General features: G+C 35.1%; 1 protein-coding gene and 1 long non-coding RNA gene across 2 annotated transcripts; both read left to right on the top strand.

Moving 5' to 3' along the window:
- Window positions 1-2,753: 2,753 nt before the first annotated feature.
- Window positions 2,754-6,290, top strand: LOC105206769. The gene is made up of 4 exons (XM_039449826.1): window positions 2,754-3,623; window positions 3,720-3,817; window positions 5,326-5,463; window positions 5,552-6,290. The coding sequence occupies exons 1-4, from the start codon at window positions 3,547-3,549 to the stop codon at window positions 5,761-5,763; spliced, it is 525 nt and encodes a 174-aa protein (XP_039305760.1). The 5' UTR covers window positions 2,754-3,546; the 3' UTR covers window positions 5,764-6,290.
- Window positions 6,291-8,593: 2,303 nt separating this feature from the next.
- LOC113005004 lies at window positions 8,594-11,627 on the top strand. Its single transcript, XR_005574917.1, has 2 exons — window positions 8,594-10,037; window positions 10,136-11,627. It is a non-coding gene; the product is annotated as an uncharacterized LOC113005004 (long non-coding RNA).
- Window positions 11,628-20,095: the final 8,468 nt, after the last annotated feature.

Genomic DNA, 20,095 nt, shown 5'->3' with positions numbered 1-20,095 from the left:
GGCAGCGCGTGATCGCGGTAAGCTTAGCCGAGCGCGTGCACGTGCTCGGTCTTACGCGTTGTGTTCGGCGTTTGGACCGGAGTGGCGGTGCGGCGGAGGGACGTAACGTTGCACACTGAGTCAAAACGCTAAAAACAAATAAATTAAACATAAATGTAAAGATTAGGTCAGAGAAACGAGCTAAATGATTTGGATGTCAATTAAAAACATATATTATATTAATACGCAAATTGCAATTAAAAAGGAACGTTTTGGCTATACTTAGCCTTCATCAGCCGAATAAACAAGTTACAAGTTTTTCCAACGAAAGAACAAAAGAAATAACGAAGGAAACAAGTTACAGACGCTCATTTCGCAGATCTATGTTTGTTACGTCGCAGCTCACAAGTGCTCTTGTAGATGGAAAGTCGGTGACAACTCCAAGCGAAGCTTTTCATAATATACAAAATCGCCAATTAATGAAGTGACGGAACTGGTGAATTTTGTATATTATGAAAAGCTTCGCTTGGAGTTGTCACCGACTTTCCATCTACAAGAGCACTTGTGAGCTGCGACGTAACAAACATAGATCTGCGAAATGAGCGTCTGTAACTTGTTTCCTTCGTTATTTCTTTTGTTCTTTCGTTGGAAAAACTTGTAACTTGTTTATTCGGCTGATGAAGGCTAAGTATAGCCAAAACGTTCCTTTTTAATTGCAATTTGCGTATTAATATAATATATGTTTTTAATTGACATCCAAATCATTTAGCTCGTTTCTCTGACCTAATCTTTACATTTATGTTTAATTTATTTGTTTTTAGCGTTTTGACTCAGTGTGCAACGTTACGTCCCTCCGCCGCACCGCCACTCCGGTCCAAACGCCGAACACAACGCGTAAGACCGAGCACGTGCACGCGCTCGGCTAAGCTTACCGCGATCACGCGCTGCCGTGCGTGCCGCGCACCGCGTTCGGCAAGCGTTCCTACTCCGGCCGGCCCAACCGCGCACGCTGATTGGTACATGCGACCACGCGGACCGCTATATAAGCCGGCAGCGGGTAGCCGAAATCAGATCGCTCCGAGCCACCGATCTCGCACCTACTCCGCTCCTGCGCCGGGTATCCTCGACGCTCCTTAGCTAGGGTATTCTCGTTCTAACTTTCTCGCGACGGGCATACTCGTCGGTCCTAACGACTGGGAATACTCGGCCGATCCCATCCTCCGTCCGCGACGGAAATACTCGTCGTTTCCGCGGCTGGGTATTCTCGGCCAATAGGAACCGTCCGTCCCGCAAGTCCGTTCTCGGGGATTCTCGACGCCTTCCTCCGGCTCAATCCGTAAACCTACTCCCCACGGGGTGAGACCACTTAGGTCTCCAACGTCGACCACTCTCGCGTATCGCGGAGCCGTCCGCTGCACCACACGCCGCCGATTCCGCGATCGCGACCGTCCGTCGCGCGGGCTAATCACGGCCCGTTAAACCGCACGTTAAGTTAGCCTCTTCACGGCGACTCCGATTATTATTTAATATATTTTGTCCGTTCTTTTATTTTGCGCGGGACCGATTATTATTTAACCGAGCAACTCCGATTGCTACCTCCGAGCGCATAGCGCATAATACCAGTCCGTCCGTTTCATTAGTCATCCGAATCCGTTCTTTTTTTTTGTATTAAGTTACGCCGCGAATTATATTTGTCCGTTCTTTTAGTTTGCGCGGATCCGACTATTGCGTAACCGAGCACTCTGGTGCCGCAACACTACTTGTGTATTTCAATCCTATCCGATAAAGATATCGGGACATTATTATTTTGTACGAAACTCACGTTTCAAAATACATTTAAGCTGTTTTGTTTTCACCACCAAACCACGGCGTTATCATTTACACGAACCCGGACATTCGGCGAGCACATCCGAGCAACCGATCCTGAACACAATCCCGTAACCGCACCGAGAAAATACCAGCGTTACAAGTGTCTATATGTTTGATTTAATTTATATAATTTATTCATAATCAGTTTTTATACGTTGGACTTAACCTATATAATTTATTTATAAAATTGTAATAGTTTTTGTATGTAAATTATTTATATTTTATGACTTATTTAATTGTGAAAATCCAGATTCATTATTGTTATTTATTTATTTAGTGTTATTTACTCAGCGGTGAAGAACACATTAATTTGTTTTTCCTTCTCACTCGAGCCGTTATGATTTCTTTCTGACTTGTGGGCTTTCTGTATTTGTATGATACAACCGTTCGGATTTCATGCTTAACGATCAGTTACTTAAAAGTAACGCTGTAAGAAATATCACGTTACAGTGAAACGGAATCTTAATTGTTATGTGTGTGCGTGGATTAAAAAGATTTCACTGAATTGCTATCAGGCGCGCGCTACAGAGCTTTTAATGTTACATAATTTCACACAAGTTAGAAATTTAATATTACCCTATTAATCCCTCAATACACAAAGTCAAAATACACGATCTCCGCGATGACAGCCGTTCACGAAGTTAGCGCAACGAGAGCATCAATCGGCACTGCGGAAAAGCGACAACAATAATTTCGATATATTCTTTATATGCTTTTTTTCAGAAAAAAAAGAAGAGAGGATTTTGGTTGTTAATCAAATTGAACAAAGATAAATTTATAAGTGAAGATCACCCCGACAAACTGAAAAACAAATTTACTTCATTTAATTGTTTTAATAACTATTATTTACATTACAATTCGAAAAGAGTTTCTCTTCTATAGAAATTGTAATGAATTAATTAAATTATATACTCACACCACTGAACAAAGTTTTATTTATTTCGAAAAAATTGCAGACCGTAAATGCTATTCGATTCTGTTGCAGTTGAATAAAAAAATCATTGACTTTTTTTGTAACACATTTTAGGTCCAAATTACTACGCAAAAAATTTTCCACGACATATTGATTGTGACTACTGCTACAATTAGAATTTTGCTCGCTCGTTAAAATCTTCCATTAAAACTCGCGTTTCTAGAATCAATTAATTACTCGCCTTGTGATTATCAAGATTCACAATTTTCACAAGATTTACAATTCAATATAATTTTATGTATGATTCTCCCGGTCGTATTGGTCAAGAGGCGCAGTCGCGTTTTGCGTAAAATGCAAAGAGAGACCGAGTCTCTTTTACCCGAGTCAGCGACTTCCAAGCATACGAGATTATCACATATCAGTAACCGCTGAACTCATCAACTCATTGCGTTCTCGTAAATTACCGTTTAGATATCATAGATTCAATCTTTCATTTATTTCTCGGAGAACACATTTTCAATATTTTGAAATGATGGATCGATCGAAACTACAAACTGATCTTTCGTTGGGAAAACTTGTAAGATTTTTGTTTAAGTTATTTATTCCGGCTGATAAAGGCTAAGTATAGCAGAAACGTTCCGAATTAATTGTGTTTTTGCGTACTAATGTAATAAAAGTTTTCGTGAAACTCGCGTAACGTCTCATACGAGGGCGGTTCGGTCGCGCTCCGCAGCTGATGCTCCCACTCGCGACGCGAGTCGGGGTCAAGTCGATCTGTAGCGAGGATGACGAAGAGATCCTTACTGCTTGTGATGGGTCGTCCGATGCTAGCGAGTGCCTCAGCGGTGTTGGTCACGCAGTGGTACGCTTCATCTCTTTTGCCGATTCTTCCTTGAGTTTTGCGATGTTGATGAACGTGGAGTAATGGCCTCGGACCAATAAGTGCTTGTTCTCGTAGTGGTGCGTCAACAGTTCCCATGTTCGGTCAAAGTTCGGCCCTGCAGTGGGCAGACTTTTCAACATTTCCTCGGCCTCGCCTTCCAACTCCGTTTTCAGGTAGTGTAGTTTGGTCACGTCCTTCACTGCGGCGTTGTCTCAATGATAGGAAGAGATCTCTACCCTGCCTGCACCAAACGTAACAAGCACGTCGCTGTGACGTGCTAACTCGTCGCATGTTACGTCTCAGCGACGTCTCAACTGGTGTTTGAAACGTAATTGAGACGTCGCTGAGACGTAACTAACATCCCCATTTCTGGTGACAGCGACGTTGTAATGACGTGTATTTTGTGACTTATTCACTAATTGTGACCTGAAAATTATCGACGAATTTTGAAAAATTAAGATTGGTTTTTACTGCATTATGTACGTAAAATACTTGCTAGATAAAATGTATAATAGTTTTATACTGAGAGAAGAGAATGATTGCAATTACCATAATTCAACTGTAATTTGTAGTGGTTTTGGGTGCGATCTATAAATTATAGTAATTCTGAATTATAATATTCTACTTTTTATGTATGGTTACATCTATTATGTTTATAATGGTTCCAAATATTGGAAATTTAAAAATGTTAGTTTTAATCACATAGTAAATTAAAACATCTTCCACTTGATTTCATTTTCAAGGGAATTCATCAGAAAAATTATTCTACTCTAATAGAACATCGGTGAAAAATCTTATAATGCTCCGCCTTTTATACCATTTACATGTTTTCTTTCTTACGAGAAAACGCCATAATAACCATCTAGTGACGGTTTCGAGTACTACTATATGCAGAGAAAAAAGTATTTGTGACTATAATTGCATGGTTAAGGAAATTATTATGAGAGATGCATCGAATAGTGATTTTTACCGGATAGCCGGATACCGCGATCATAGTATTTTCCAACTGTACATTACTCTACGTAACGTTTTCACAATTACGTATTAAATTTAATTACATTAAATGAAAAACATCATTTTTAAAAAGTGAAATGTTATTTATCTTTAAAATATAAGTCATAATACAAAAGAAAATTCAACAAACAGCTAATTAATTAAAACATTCAAATTATTTAGTTACGTCGCAGCGACGTGCACAAGACGTATCATATTTTCTGCGACTTTGTGATCAAAACAGCACGTCTCTGTTACGTCCGGTGCAGGCAGGGTAAAGGGGGGCCAGTCCGCATACTCGCCGGAGAACTTTGGGATTGAGATCTTTGACAAGGACGCTTTCACGGTGGGGTGTGATTCCGTAGGTTGAGCTCTCTCCGCATCTTGCACCATCTGTAACTCCTCTCGTAGCTCCAGTAGCTCAGATCTCAGTCTGGCGAATATGTCCTCGGCTTGTTGATAGAAATCGGTCGTCTGATATTCGTGCTTCTTGAACTACTCCGCGTACTTCGTGCGGACGTGCTCGTGTACAGAAGAGAACCTTTCCCACTTAGATTTAAGAAGCTTGATTGCAGTCGCGACTGCGATCTTGGTCATTTTTGTCGCGCCAGAAGATTTTCCATTGCACGATCCATTCTCATCGCTAATTCATGCTGTTCATCAATCAATGTTTCCATCCTGTTCTCAGATTCAGCCAGCTTGGAGCGATTCGCAAGGCGATCGTGTCAAACGAGAGTAAAGTCAGCCGGCCTTGAGATCCGGCTCGAAGGACCAAAATGTTTTGGCACGCGCTCTTCGCGATGGAATGAAGAAGCAGGAAAGCTAAGTATTATATTTTACTGCCATACTCAACTTTATTTATCTACAAGTATTTACAATATTCACGTATTAACACAGTGCGTCTATTGTTTCAGGTGCTAGGAGCAAGCGACTCCTTGATTCGCGAAAGTTATCGAGACACGTGCACAGTATGCGACTAAGCTCAAGCAGGCACCTTCGAGAAGCGAGCGGCCCGCGCAAATTCGGCACTTATATAGTGTCGGTGCTTCTGGATCTCTCTAGAAGCTTCGAGAAGCTTTTCGAACGCTTTCGCTCTTCCAGAGCGGAAGTGAGCCTGCAAAGATGAGACGAATCCAGAAGCATAGACCGTTAAAAGCCTCGTTTTTTATTTAATTGGCCTTTTGCTCCTTGATCGCCTTGCGTAGGCAAATCGCGGGCTTCAAGTTTTAAGGCGATGCTGGACCGATCTCTATATGTGCTTATTTTTGTGCACAGATAACTCTTAATTGGCTTTACATCACAAAATCCTTTTACACAATTAAAGTAGTGACACAAACACACCTCGCTAGCTATAATTAAATATAGCAAAAACGAAAGTTGATTAAAAAATTATAGTTTAATTATCGGCTTCTGCAGCCGACTCGTGACAATACATACCCATATAAAAGTTTTAGACATTGTGTGTATGAAATAAGTAGCTAGCGAGGTGTGAATTAAATCAAAGAACAATACCCCTAGTAGCACAATACATTGGCTTTACATTGGTTAACATTGGCGAAACATTGGTTATGTTGGGAGTACATTGGCCAATATTTCCTAATAAAGAGCCAATATTGGTCATAGAATCAATTGCACATGTACTTGTAATATTGCTCGCCAATTAATAAACAATATTGCATTTACATTGGAGGTGCATTGGCCAAGATTTGCCAATGTAAAGCGAATATTGTTTATTAAAGAAATGGCAATGTTTTGCCAATATTACGAGTCAACAATTTTACAATATTGCTCTTACATTGGAGGTGCATTGGCCAAGATTTGCCAATGTAAAGCGAATATTGTTTATTAAAGAAATGGCAATGTTTTGCCAATATTACGAGTCAACAATTTTACAATATTGCTCTTACATTGGAGGTGCATTGGCCAAGATTTGCCAATGTAAAGCGAATATTGTTTATTAAAGAAATAGGGTCTGGGGGCGATGCTGGACTGATGGTGGAACTCACTTGACGTCGATACTGCAGATTGCTGTAGATTTCTTTTCGACGAACTGTGGATTGCGCGTGAGGCGAAGAGTAAGGGGAATAGGCTAGCGCACTTTGTCAAACGCACTCATCTGTCCTTGTTTTTTTTATTTTAGCGCCTCTAATGCAAGATCTCTGAACTACAATGAACCCAATTTCTGCTCTTTGCACCAATACACGTGCAAATTACATAAACAATTTTCAGACATCCATTTCTCTCATACTAGAGCTTCTAGGACCATTCTGCAAGCGTCGTATTGTTCTTTTATTTAATTCATACGCAGTAAACTACTTATTTTATACATACAAAGTCTAAAACTTTTATATAGGGCACATGTTGTCACGAGTCGGCTGCAGAAGCCGATAATTAAACTATAATTTTTTAATTTACTTTCGTTTTTCGTACTAAATTATAGTTTCCCGTGTATGTTTTTGTTACTACTTTAATTGTGGAGAAGGATTTTACGATCTATAAAGCCAATTAAGAGAAATGCCTGTCCAAAAATATGCACGTATACAGACCGGTTCAGCATCGCCTTAAGAGGATGCTATAGTGACGGGAATTACCGACACATTACAGTGTTCATTAATTTTTGAATTGGCTTTACAGATCACAACATCCTTTTACAGAATAAAAGTACGCACTAAAACAAAGTGCGGGCTGGTAAATTTTACGAGAAAATCAAACAAAAAGTTAAAAATTTATTTATTTTCAGCTCGTGGATCTGTCAACCAAGGTTAACTTTTGTCATTTACTAACGTTCTGTAGCTCATATGTATGAAATGAGACCAGCCCGCACTTTAGAAAACTCTAACGAACAACACTGACTGTGTGTCATTCCAGTCAAAAATCCAACAAAAAAGTTTAACATGTAAACAGCTGTACGTGTACAAATTTTGCTTAGCGCACGTAAACAATGGCAAGCAGAGTAGTAACTGCCTTAATAGCATAGGGACGTCCATGGGACGTCCTAAGGACGTCCTGTCGGGACGAGCGGGATATCCTGGGGACTACCTGTTATAGTCCCGAAACATCCTGTGGACATCCTGTGGACTGCCAAATGAGCGCCTCATTCTTGCCTATGGACATCCTGTGGACGTCCCATCGAGAATCCTAAGGACGTCCATTCGCAATCCTCGGGATATACATACGCATTTCAGGATCATTTTAGGATATTTAAGGAATATCCGCATAAATATATTATATTATTACACTACATAATTCCAATGAGCAAAACAATATTTTAATAACATTTTAAAAAATATTTTTTGCAAAAAAAAAATCGGGAATTTTTTCTCGAAAATTTCCAAACGGTCACCCATCCAAGTCGCGACTTCGGTTAACGTTGCTTGACCTCCGTGATCGCTGCGAACTGGATCCCTCGTGATGATCTGTGAACACTTTATTCTAATATGTGTATATAACTGATAGATTAAGTAAATTTATATTATTGAAAAGATGAACTATGTATAATTAAACCATATTATTTATATAAACATATATAAAATTATAGTTTTTCTATTGATATTTACAAATGCGGATTAGCATCTGGAATAACTTTTTTGTTATTATTTGTTTAAGAATGCAACTAGAAAATATTATATGTCAATATAATACAATAACTAAATTAAGTATGAAAAAATTTTTATTAAAAAAAACATTTAAAAAACATTTAAAAAATATTGTCTGCTCATTGAGATGTAGATTGAGGTTTCTTCATTCATAGATCTATTTTGTCTATTGATACCGTTGTAACATTCTTTGATATAATTAATATTTGCCCTTACTTTTTGTATCTGAATGTATAACCATTTATATTAAAGAATTTTACAACAATTGCAAAACTGTATTTTCCGCTAAACGTAGCCAATTTTTGATGATATATGAACAGCGGCTCTAAATCTTTATATATTTGAAATTGTGAAATTAACATTTAATTATTATATATCAAAGAAATTTTTTTATTTTTTATTTTTTTTTTCATTAAGGATTAAATATGTGATTAATTATTTAAAAACAATGTATAATTTTAAGTTGATCTTTATGATTCAGAGTAGCTGTCATATGTATCATAGGCCTGCTTTTTATTACTGAAGTAGTGCACATTCTGCGTTAAAAATAATATTTAGGTATATGTTTAAAATTTGATGAAAGCAAAAAGAAAAAGCTAGTGCAGTCCAATGCAGCAATAAAAAACAAATCCTACTTGTATACTTAATTTTCTGATACAATACAAACGTTTTTTTTTTATTAAAATAGTTTTATATGTTTAAGTGTGATTTATAATAAAAACATTTTTAAATTTTTTATATACATACTTAGATATTATGTATAGTCTGGATTAACCCTCCGTAGGCAGTCTTGGTCTTTTTTGTTTAAAACGAAATTCTTAATCTCAAATTTCTTTGCTCAAATTCAAATCTTTATTAAATAAAAGTTTTAACATTAAAGGAGTTAGTTATTTGATAATGTAGGAATGCGGAAAAGTATTATAACCGTGAATTTTTCTATTTTTCCTTAGCTTTTCTAGTTTGTGTCATATGACACAGAGAGACGGTCAAAGGACGTCCTTAGGATCGACTTAGGATTTGAATGACCTACGGACGTCCTTAGGCTCGGCTTAGGACTTAGATGTTCCAAGAACGTCGTTTGAATACAGTGTACTGTGTGGACAACTTAAAATTACGTCTAGTGGATATAATGTAGGCTGTATATAGAATTCCTTTAGTTTATTTAACATTGCTCGGGAAGTCCTGAAATTTTCATCCTAGTATAATATCCTAAGTCCGTCCCATTATTGTCCCGGGACATTCAGGACGAATTTAAGATCATCCCGAGGACGTCTTGTGCTATTAAGGTGTAGTTGATAGGTCTTTTCGCAAATGGCGAAATAATCGAAAAACAAAGACAGATCTATGCGTTGAACAAAGAGCGATAGCCTGGTCTCCCTCAAAAAATAATCTGCAATGCCGACGTCGAGGAAGTTCTTTGGTCACTATAGCATCCTCTTAACGATGTGATTTGCTCACGCGCGCGAGATATCGACGCTCGCGGTCAATTCGGGCGTGTGTCGACACACATCGATTGTGTGTACCAGCATCGCACTTCGTATTCGCTGCTTGATTGATTGCGAGACGGGCGCGATGTTCGAACGATGCTTTCGCTGCCTCGTGACTTAGCCGAATTCCGAACAATCATAATATTGATTTTAGAATTGCTCATAATTTTTTTAAGAGAATTACGTTATATTATATAGTTATAATATAATTTTTTTTTAATAAAATATGAATTCTTATAGCTGAAGAAGCAGAAATACTTACGTCAGATGCAGAAATATCTTCTTCTAGGAAAAGAATTAGCGAAGGGTACCAACAGGTATGATTATCTATAATATAAAGATGTAATTTACTACGGTAGATTAAATATAGTTCATAGTTATGATTAAGATCTAATTTTATTTTATATTTTTACAGATGTATCTTCTATAAAAAAAAAGATCCCTATGATATCTCGATCGACTTCAGTTTCTCCGGAGCAAATATTTAATTTGCCTACAAAAAGTCTATGGCAATACTTTGAAAAGTTACATGAATATCAAGAAACAAAAGGAATGCATCTCGGGAACAAATTGCAAGGAACTCATATTAAATATTTCCGACAGAAAATGAAAGTATGTTTAACCACGCAACTATTTAGTAAATCTGTTGCCGACTCTTTAAAATTATGTAAACATGAATTGCATTTAAGCGAATTTGAAGATTGCGATGCTGTAATTACGTTTATTAATATCTTTAATGATTTATTTCATATTTTTAATTCGCATAGTATTAAGAGTTATTAAAAAAGCTTTAAACGTTGAAAATGCACACAATGTTTTCGAAAAACTAATTAAATTTGCTAATTACATAAGTGGATTTAAATTGTACAATTCTAAAACTAATACCTATGAGAGTGTGCTCGCATATCGTCGGAAAACTAGTTTTATTGGTTTTCTAATTTGTATACATAATTTGAAAGATATGTATCATAATATTTGTACAAAACAAAAATTATTAGTGTACATACCTACATATAAATTTAGTCAGGATCATTTGGAAACCTTTTTTGCTTGTATTAGAGCACACGGTGGACATAATAACAATCCAACAATTATTCAATTTAAGTCAGCCTTTAAAAAATTATTACTTTATACAGAAATAAAAGATATACAATCAGGTAATTGTATTTTTTTGGAAAATATTTTTATTTTGCATATTTCATCAAGAAAGTCTATTGATGTCATCAATGATTCTACTCCAATATACCGATTACAAGACATCGAAAATGATTGTAATGATGTTAGCGAAAGTCATTCATATATTAGTGATATACGAATAATCACAGAATTCTCTGAAAGAATAATTGCTTACATTGCAGGATTTGTTGTAAAATATTTGTGTAATAAGATTACACAAATGTGAGAGTTGGTTATCTTCTTTACAATCTACTAATAATAATAATGGAATTTTTAGTTTAATTAACATTAAAAATATATGTAATTTAATTTTTTCATTAATTAATGTCTGTATGGTGTGCAAAAAGTGCGAAATTATATTAAGATTTGCATTAAAAGGAAATGACGGATGTCTGCAGAGCAAGAAATTTTCAATAAATTATTTGACTTCTTAAGTATTAACATGTTTTCTCAATGACGACAATATATTTTCTGAATTAATTAATCATAGCACTGAACAAAATCCTTTATCAAATCATAGAGTCTATTTGATTAAATGCATATGCGAAAAGTATTTTAGCGTCAGATTGTTTTACATTGGTAAACAATTTAAGAAAGTAACTTTAAGACAGCATTACAATAAGCTCACTCTGTTCTCAGGTTGGTATTATTACTAATAGACGCTAATATATTTTATATTTCTCTTATTTTACATGTATTGTTATGTGTAAATAAAAGATATTTTGTTCTTATCTTCTGCTCGAGTTCTGTAATATATTCTTTGTTTGCGTTCCAGCGAGGAGACAAAGTGATACAAAATTAATTTATTTGCTAAATATATATTTTAAGACTATTTTAAGATTATATATAGCCAACGAAACGAGTGTCTCTTTGTATTCCTTGCTAGAAAGTAACCATAGATATACATACTCGTATGTATTGTACATATATATTTATTGTAGAAGATATATTATTAATTTTCTAACGGTTTTATTTCTGATTATTTCTCGTTTTATATTTGAATGCATTAGTGTTATTAAGCAACTACCGCTTTTCTAGTAATAACCAATTAATGAGTGTTCCTAACCAAGATGGCGACTAATGATTTCCCTTCCGTATTTGGAATCATGACCCTCGCCTATGGTTCTCCTTACATGCTCCCTCCAGATATTTTTACCTCCATGATGCGTTGGTGAGAGTTTGTCTCTCTTTGGCTCATGCCGGACACTCCTCCAGCATGTGCTGTGCCGTGTTCCTTTCCGCATCCCCTACAAAACCTCTAATCATCGAGGTTCGACCAAGTTTGATTTTCAAACGTATCGCGGACGTCACTAATATCAGTACAAAATTACCTTTTCAAAAAAAGCGCCTGTTTTTGTGCGCGCGCGCCTAAAGGTCTTTATTCTTTTAAACAAAATGATATGTTTTAATATTTTCTACAAAATCTCTTATTCAAACCTAATTGTATGTTCCTCATTTCGCATCTACATTTATTGAGATTTGTCATGTCTGTCATTTTTTTAAAATGATTTATCCCGATTCGAAATGAATCAGAAATCTTCCGATTCATTCCGATTCGGAAATCATCCGACTCATCCCGATTCGAAATAAATCGGAAATCATCCGATTCACTTTGGAAATTTCCGATGCACTAATCCGATTAAAACCGATTTCAATTAATAACCGATTGACTCCCATTGGATTCGACGTTGCACAATCCTATAAGAACCTATTAAATCCTATTCAAAGGAAATGTGAAATATTAATTCCTATTCGGCATTTTCTTATTATCATACCTGGGTATATTCCATTTGAATCCCATTGCATTTATTCCGATTCATTCCGATTTGAAATGAATCGGAAATCATCCTATTCACTTTGGAAATATCCGATGCACTAATCCGATTAAAACCGATTCAAATAATGTTCATTGAGAGATGTGTCTGTGATTCTTTTCAACTCTTTACGGATATGCGTACGTCTTTGGCTGCTATTGAGTGAAATTGTTAATTAATTTTTTAAATAAACAATAAGGGCCGTCATCGCTTCGGTCGCTACTCCGTCGTTTTATCCTCATTGAGAGATGTGTCTGTGATTTTTTTCAACTCTCTACGGATATGCGTACGTCTTTGGCTGCTACTTGAGTGATATTGTTAAATAATTTTTTAAATAAACAATAAGGGCCGTCATCGCTTCGGTCGCTACTCCGTCGTTTATGCTCATTGAGAGATGTGTCTGTGATTTTTTTCAACTCTCTACGGATATGCGTACGTCTTTGGCTGCTATTGAATGAAATTGTTAATTAATTTTTTAAATAAACAATGAGGGCCGTCATCGCTACGGTCGCTACTCCGTCGTTTTATGCTCATTGAGAGATGTGTCTGTGATTTTTTTCAACTCTCTACGGATATGCGTACGTCTTTGGCTGCTATTGAGTGAAATTGTTAATTAATTTTTTAAATAAACAATAAGGGCCGTCATCGCTTCGGTCGCTACTCCGTCGTTTTATGCTCATTGAGAGATGTGTCTGTGATTTTTTTGACCTCTCTACGGATATGCGTACGCCTTGGCTGCTACTTGAGTGATATTGTTAAATAATTTTTAAAATAAACAATAAGGGCCGTCATCGCTTCGGTCGCTACTCCGTCGTTTTATGCACATTGAGAGATGTGTCTGTGATTTTTTTCAACTCTCTACGGATATGCGTACGTCTTTGGCTGCTATTGAGTGAAATTGTTAATTAATTTTTTAAATAAACAATAAGGGCCGTCATCGCTTCGGTCGCTACTCCGTCGTTTTATGCTCATTGAGAGATGTGTCTGTGATTTTTTTCAACTCTCTACGGATATACGTACGTCTTTGGCTGCTACTTGAGTGATATTGTTAAATAATTTTTTAAATAAACAATAAGGGCCGTCATCGCTTCGGTCGCTACTCCGTCGTTTTATGCTCATTGAGAGATGTGTCTGTGATTTTTTTCAACTCTCTACGGGTATGCGTTTGTCTTTGGTATTTACTGTAATCATATCTAACTGTTAAATAATTAGTTTATTTTATTTTATTACTAATACAATGATTTGTCTTTGAAATAATGGCGTATCTGTTATTACTTTGAGCGTAATATTGGCTAACAATTGTTTTTTTGTAATTCTAATCACTTTTTATTTACGGGGCCCCGGCTCCCTGGCTGGCTGCTAGGTCTGGCTGCCAGCTTCACGCTCATGAAAATGAGAATGGGAGAATTCCTTTGGGCGACGGACGATGACGAACAAGAAGACGTATCTTACAGAAAAATGTAGAGGAATTAAAAACTTTGCATCGCGATATCTCCGCTCGTAGGAGCGAAATAAATAATTTTTTCTCTCTGCACTTCTGATAATCTCCTTATGCTTAAACTTGCTGACTCGGGTAAAAGAAGCTCGGTAGGTCTTGCTTTTCTTTCATTCAGAAAAAAAAATCTCCTTATGCTTAAACTTGCTGACTCGGGTAAAAGAAGCTCGGTAGGTCTTGCTTTTCTTTCATTCAGAAAAAAAAAAACAGGCCGCGTCGCGCCTCTTGATCGTAATAAACCTATAAATTGCACGCAACATAATGTTGCAAAGTAGAACGTTTTTCGTTGTTCATGAAGCATCAAGGAAAATTCACGACGTGTGCGTTTCTCGAAGTGTTTTGCTTCCAAACAAGATTTACTATTTTTCCTATACAATATTCTGTATTGCAAGGATCTATAATACGTAATCAGCAGTCATACTCTCGTTTGCAAAATAATAAGAGTCGATTAGCAAAATAATAAGAAACAAAAATGGGGGAGACGCAAGTACATGTGCAAGTAAAAGACAACTCGATAGAGCGTATCTTACGTCCAATATCGTACACTTCCTGGTTCCTAGGTGTCGGTGTAGCACGTCCGCGAAAGAATCTTAAAAATATAACGATAATTATACGTATAATTCATATAGCTATGTGTTCCTTTGTCACGATATACGACGCAAAATATTTCTACACTCATTCTTGCTTTGATGACAGAAAAATGATCATGTACAAGGACTTTCTAAGCTTGATGATGTATTACATATCGGCTTATTATTATATTTATCACGGAATTAGACAGTACGACGACTGGCAGAAACTGATGGATAAATTGAAAATACTCGATCAAAACATCAGGAAAGAAACAGCCATAAATGACCGATCTATAAAAATTGTTGTAGCTCTAGCAATTTTCATGACGTTCACTTTCCCTTCTTTGTGGCTGATTGTTCAAATTCTTCTTGATTATATCTTATCATATCGAGAACACGAGTATTTTATAACACAAATGTTGTCTTACTGCATATTAGCGCAGTCGTTGATCAACAACTTTGTATTCGACATTGTCGTCTATGTGTTGTATTGCAGAGCTCAAACATTAAATGAATTAATTGGCACGTTGGATAAATTTGATGTGCAGAAGATCGCGTCCAAGATTAGATTCATCAGAAAATTGCATGGCGGTAAGTTTTTACGAATATTATATAATCCGGTAATGTAGATTTATATGGTTTAAAATATAATTTAATACAATCTATGAAAAAATTGTGATGATAGTATAATCGAATTGTAAATTCTGTTATGCAGATATTTGTAAACTTGCTAAGATGGTAAATGATATGCACGGTCTTCATCTCCTCTTCTGCTCTGGGAATTGCTTCACCATGGCTGTGACTACACTATTCAATCTTTACCTTATCGTAAACCGTGAAGACACATTGTTACTGCTGATGCACCCAGTCTTACGAATTGTATATGTCATAATACAATTCTACCTGATTTGTTGGATTTGCACACTCGCGTGTAAAGAATTCAATAGGACCGGCAGCATCATACATGAAATTCCATTGAATTGCCAACCTGTAAATCTTGATAATCACGAGGCGAGTAATCAATTGAGTCTAGAAGTGCGAGTTTCCATAGAAGATTCGAACGGCGAGCAAAATTCTAATTGTAGCAGCAGTCACAATCAGTATGACAAAAATGAGGATCTAAGGTGTGTCAGAAATGAGGTCAGAGATTTTTCAAATCAACTGCAGAATCGAATATCATTTACGGCCTGCGATTTCTTTGAAATAAACAAAACTTTATTCATTCGTGTGAGTATATAATTTATTTAATTCATTACAATTTCTGTAGTTGAGAAACTCTTGTTGAATTGTAATGTAAATAATAGTTATCGAATCAATTAAATGTAGTAAATTTGTTTTTCAGTTTGTCGAGGTGATCTCTTTACTTATCTATTCATCTGTGTTCGATATTATCAATAACTGAAATTCTCTCCTTACTGAAAAAAGGCATGTAAAAAATATATCGAATGTACCGAAATTATTGTTGTCGCTTTTCCGTGATACCGATTGGTTTTCTCGCTGCGCTAACTTCGTGAACGGCTGTCATCGCGGAGATTGCGTATTTTGACTTTATGTATTGAGGGATTAATAGGGTAATATTAAATTTCTAATTTGTGTGAAATTATGTATCATCAAAAGTTCTATAGCGCGCGCCTGTTTCGTCTAGTGTTAAACAAAATACTAAAAATGTATTTAAAGCGTTTCAAAATGTGTTAAAATCTAACGTCATGTTTTTTCTGCATTATAGTATATATAGTAAACGTTTCGTCTTTTTCTAAAAATTTCTATACTGTTACATTATATAATAATATTGTCTCACTATGTTCTATGTGTTCTTATATCTTGCTTGTAAAAATAAATTAAGAGAGTAATCCTATCTAAAAAATGTAAAACTAATGTTCCATTATTATTTAGACAGAATTATTGTAAAAGTAAATTGGCGATACATGACGCGCAATTGTGGCTGAATTAGGTTTGCGTAGCGGCTCCCGATACAATATAACTCACTGATTTACATTGATTTAATTAACAATTAAAATTTGACAAAAACATCAATTGTCTTGTGCTTTCAATCTCGTAAATGTTATACAGCGCTGTCGATTATCCCAATCACTATCCTGATGTAACCCTTACAAAAATAATTTCTGATAATAAGAATAAAAATATTCTTGACGTACTTAATGTAGTTGCAACTTTATACAGTATAAAAATAACGCAATATTAAGATGAAGATTGCAATTCCTTTCTTCCCCCATCGAATTAAATAAAATTGATTTATTTGTCTTGAAACAAGACTAATATATATAAATTTTAATGTATATATTCTTACATTTAGAATAAAAATTTGCTCAATGTTATAACATACGATGATTAATCGTTACGCAGTTCTGGATACCACCGATATGGAACCGTGCGGACAAGCGTTCTTTGCATAAGAAAGATTCGCACTTTTGTTCGTTGTTTATGGGACTTGGGTCTTCGTATGGTTTGATTTGGTTTACGCATTCCATTGCATCTCCGTATTAATGAAGTTTTTTTTGTAAGCAACGAGAGAGAGAGAGAGAGAGAGTTTCTTCTTTACAAGTTTGCGAATATCGCGAGTAAATTCTAGTTTCCGCGAAGGCAACAGTATACAGTACATGTTATCGAAAAGATGAAACATATATAATTAAAGAATATTATTTATATAATATAAATAAAATTGGTTTTTTTTATTTATTTCCACAAATGCAGGCCTACAGGTGTTGAATATCTCAACCACGCCATCACTCCCTCATTTCGAGCGATCATGCTTAAGATGATCTTCGGAACAACAAGCGGAAGTCTCGCTATCTCAGGCGGGAACAAAACAGAGAGTGGCGCAAGAGAGAGAGAGAGAGAGAGAGAGAGAGAGAGAGAGAGAGTAAATAATCCTCTTCTGTATTATCCCTATGGGTTTTTGGAAATCGCCTTTAACCTTTTAGGAATGGCGCGCTTGTCCGCAACACTATATCCTTAAGACGGTGCAAACGTCATAAAAACTTTTTTTCTTGTTAATATCTGGAGAAGTTGTTTCATTGTTTGTATACTTATTGTTTTCAAATAACATATTATTTGGTTAAAAAATATTACTTCAAATGATAGGGTTATTTCTATTAAATAATAGAGATTGTTTTAACGAAACAACGAAATTTTTATTCAAACAAGTAATGTTTGGTATAAGCACATGTTATTTCAATAAAATAAATTTCAATCAAATAAATAAGAATACTGAATCTGAAGAAACCTGTCTCTGTGTACGACTTTCTAAGTCTAACGATAGGTTAGACATGCCTTTTGTTTCGCATACCGCGAGAATCATCCTGTATTGAAATATAAAGCAACAATACCTGACACTGATATACCAAATAGTAAAAGATTGTTTCGGAGATTTCTCTGCTGAAGTGCATGTCAAGTGAAACAGAATTCGTTTATTCTCTATTTAACAATTAGTAATTTGCGATAACTAGTCATAAAAAACTAAAAATTAAAAAAAATTAATCATTTCAGTGCCTGACATGCTTATATGCTTGCTTCTCACTTCCTTCTCTGTTACAAGTGGTGGTCTATTCAAAAATCCATTTATATAATAATCAAAAGTTTTTATTCTTTCATTAAGTTGTTGAATTGCAAAATGTTTTTCTTTAAATATAAAAAAGTATAACAAAGGACTCATTCCATATCGTAGACAATGTACCTTTTGCCATCTCATGTAACAAAGGGCCTAAAACAAAATTTTCATAAACATGAAATCCATTAACTTCAGTCCAAATTGAATATTCATTTAAACCAGAATTGGACAGACCATCATGAACATTGTTTAAGTATCTTTCTGTCCTTTTCAAATTTTCTTTTCGCACAAAGCAATCTTTTTCACAATCTTCCTTTCGTGTAGTGCAAAAGCGGCAATAATAAGTGGTGGCATTAAAACTGAATTGAATAACCTAATATCGTATTGAGTTCAAGATTATCCCCAGTCAATAAACCTTGAGCAAAATATACCTTTCGGTCACCCTGTGGCAAATGTAAGACAATACCATGGTCCTGAAGGAAATTGATTTCATCTACTAATATGCGAAACATAGCTGCGTTTTTAAATTGGGCTCTATCAGATGTATGAAACAATAAAGCAACAAAAATTTCATTCAATGTGGAACAATATTCTGGTGGAACGTATGAAATAGTGATATAGGTTCCATCTATCTTTTGAATCGCTTTATGACTCTCCAAAGGATTATTTACTTCAAAGTCATCGTAATAAACGAAAAGAAGGAAAACAATTTTATCAGAAAAATAATCAGTTTTCTTTTTTCTCCTTAATTTACCCTGAACAAAATTGGACAATACAGCTGTCTCCTGCATTAAATTTACCATATAATTGTAAACGGTGTCAAACACACCTGGAAGACTAAACAAAGCTTTCAAAATTGTACGAAGCGGTAGAAACTGATCATATACGGGAACTATGTCTTTAATGATTCGTCCATTAATTCTTTTTTCACTTACAACATTGCCAATAATATATAGCTTAGGTTTAATAAAATAATCTGTTGTCTGTAAAACTTTCATACAGTTATAGTCAGAATTGAAATTTGTAAATAATTTAAGAACTATATAAATAAATTAAATAAATCGAATATATTTGATAATATATTCTTAACTGATTGAGCTTCATTACACATAAAACATATAGCAGGCTTCAGAAGTGATATAACATTAAAGAACAAGGCAGCTGTATCATCCATTACAATTTGAACATAGCTTTGGGGCAAAATTGGATCTGCGTACAATTTTGCAATATAATGTAACAAGCAGTTATGAAGTTTATTATTGATAGATTCTTTGGAAACTGTTATTTTATTAACAAAATCATTAGAAAAATTAACGTCTTTAATGTCAGAGTCTGAGTCAAATACTTGTAAGTTAGTTTTATTACTTCTATTATCACAAGTTTGATTAAGATTCTTAATGGCACAATTAGCTAGAAACTTATGATAGAATATGAGATATTTTCGGAATTTTCTCCATAAATCATAATCCGATAAACATTGGGACACTTGACATTTATATACGGTAATTTCATCAAATTTATGAACAGTACTTAAATGCAACTGTAAAGCATTGACAGAAGTCAAAGATAAGGTACAATTTTGTCCTATACACTTTATCATTTTCATATTTTTTTATGACCTAAATTATCTACCCATTAATTAAAGTTGAATGTAAAATAAGGTTATTTCTTATAATTTAAGAAATATTTTTAAGTATACGTTAGAATTTTAAATTATAAGTTTAAGAATTAAACTTATAATTTAAAATTA

The sequence above is a fragment of the Solenopsis invicta genome, chromosome 5, assembly GCF_016802725.1.
Source record: "Solenopsis invicta isolate M01_SB chromosome 5, UNIL_Sinv_3.0, whole genome shotgun sequence".
Taxonomy (NCBI): Eukaryota; Metazoa; Arthropoda; class Insecta; order Hymenoptera; family Formicidae; genus Solenopsis; species Solenopsis invicta.
Note: the sequence above shows the minus strand (reverse complement) of the source record. Positions and strands in the feature narration are given on the sequence as shown.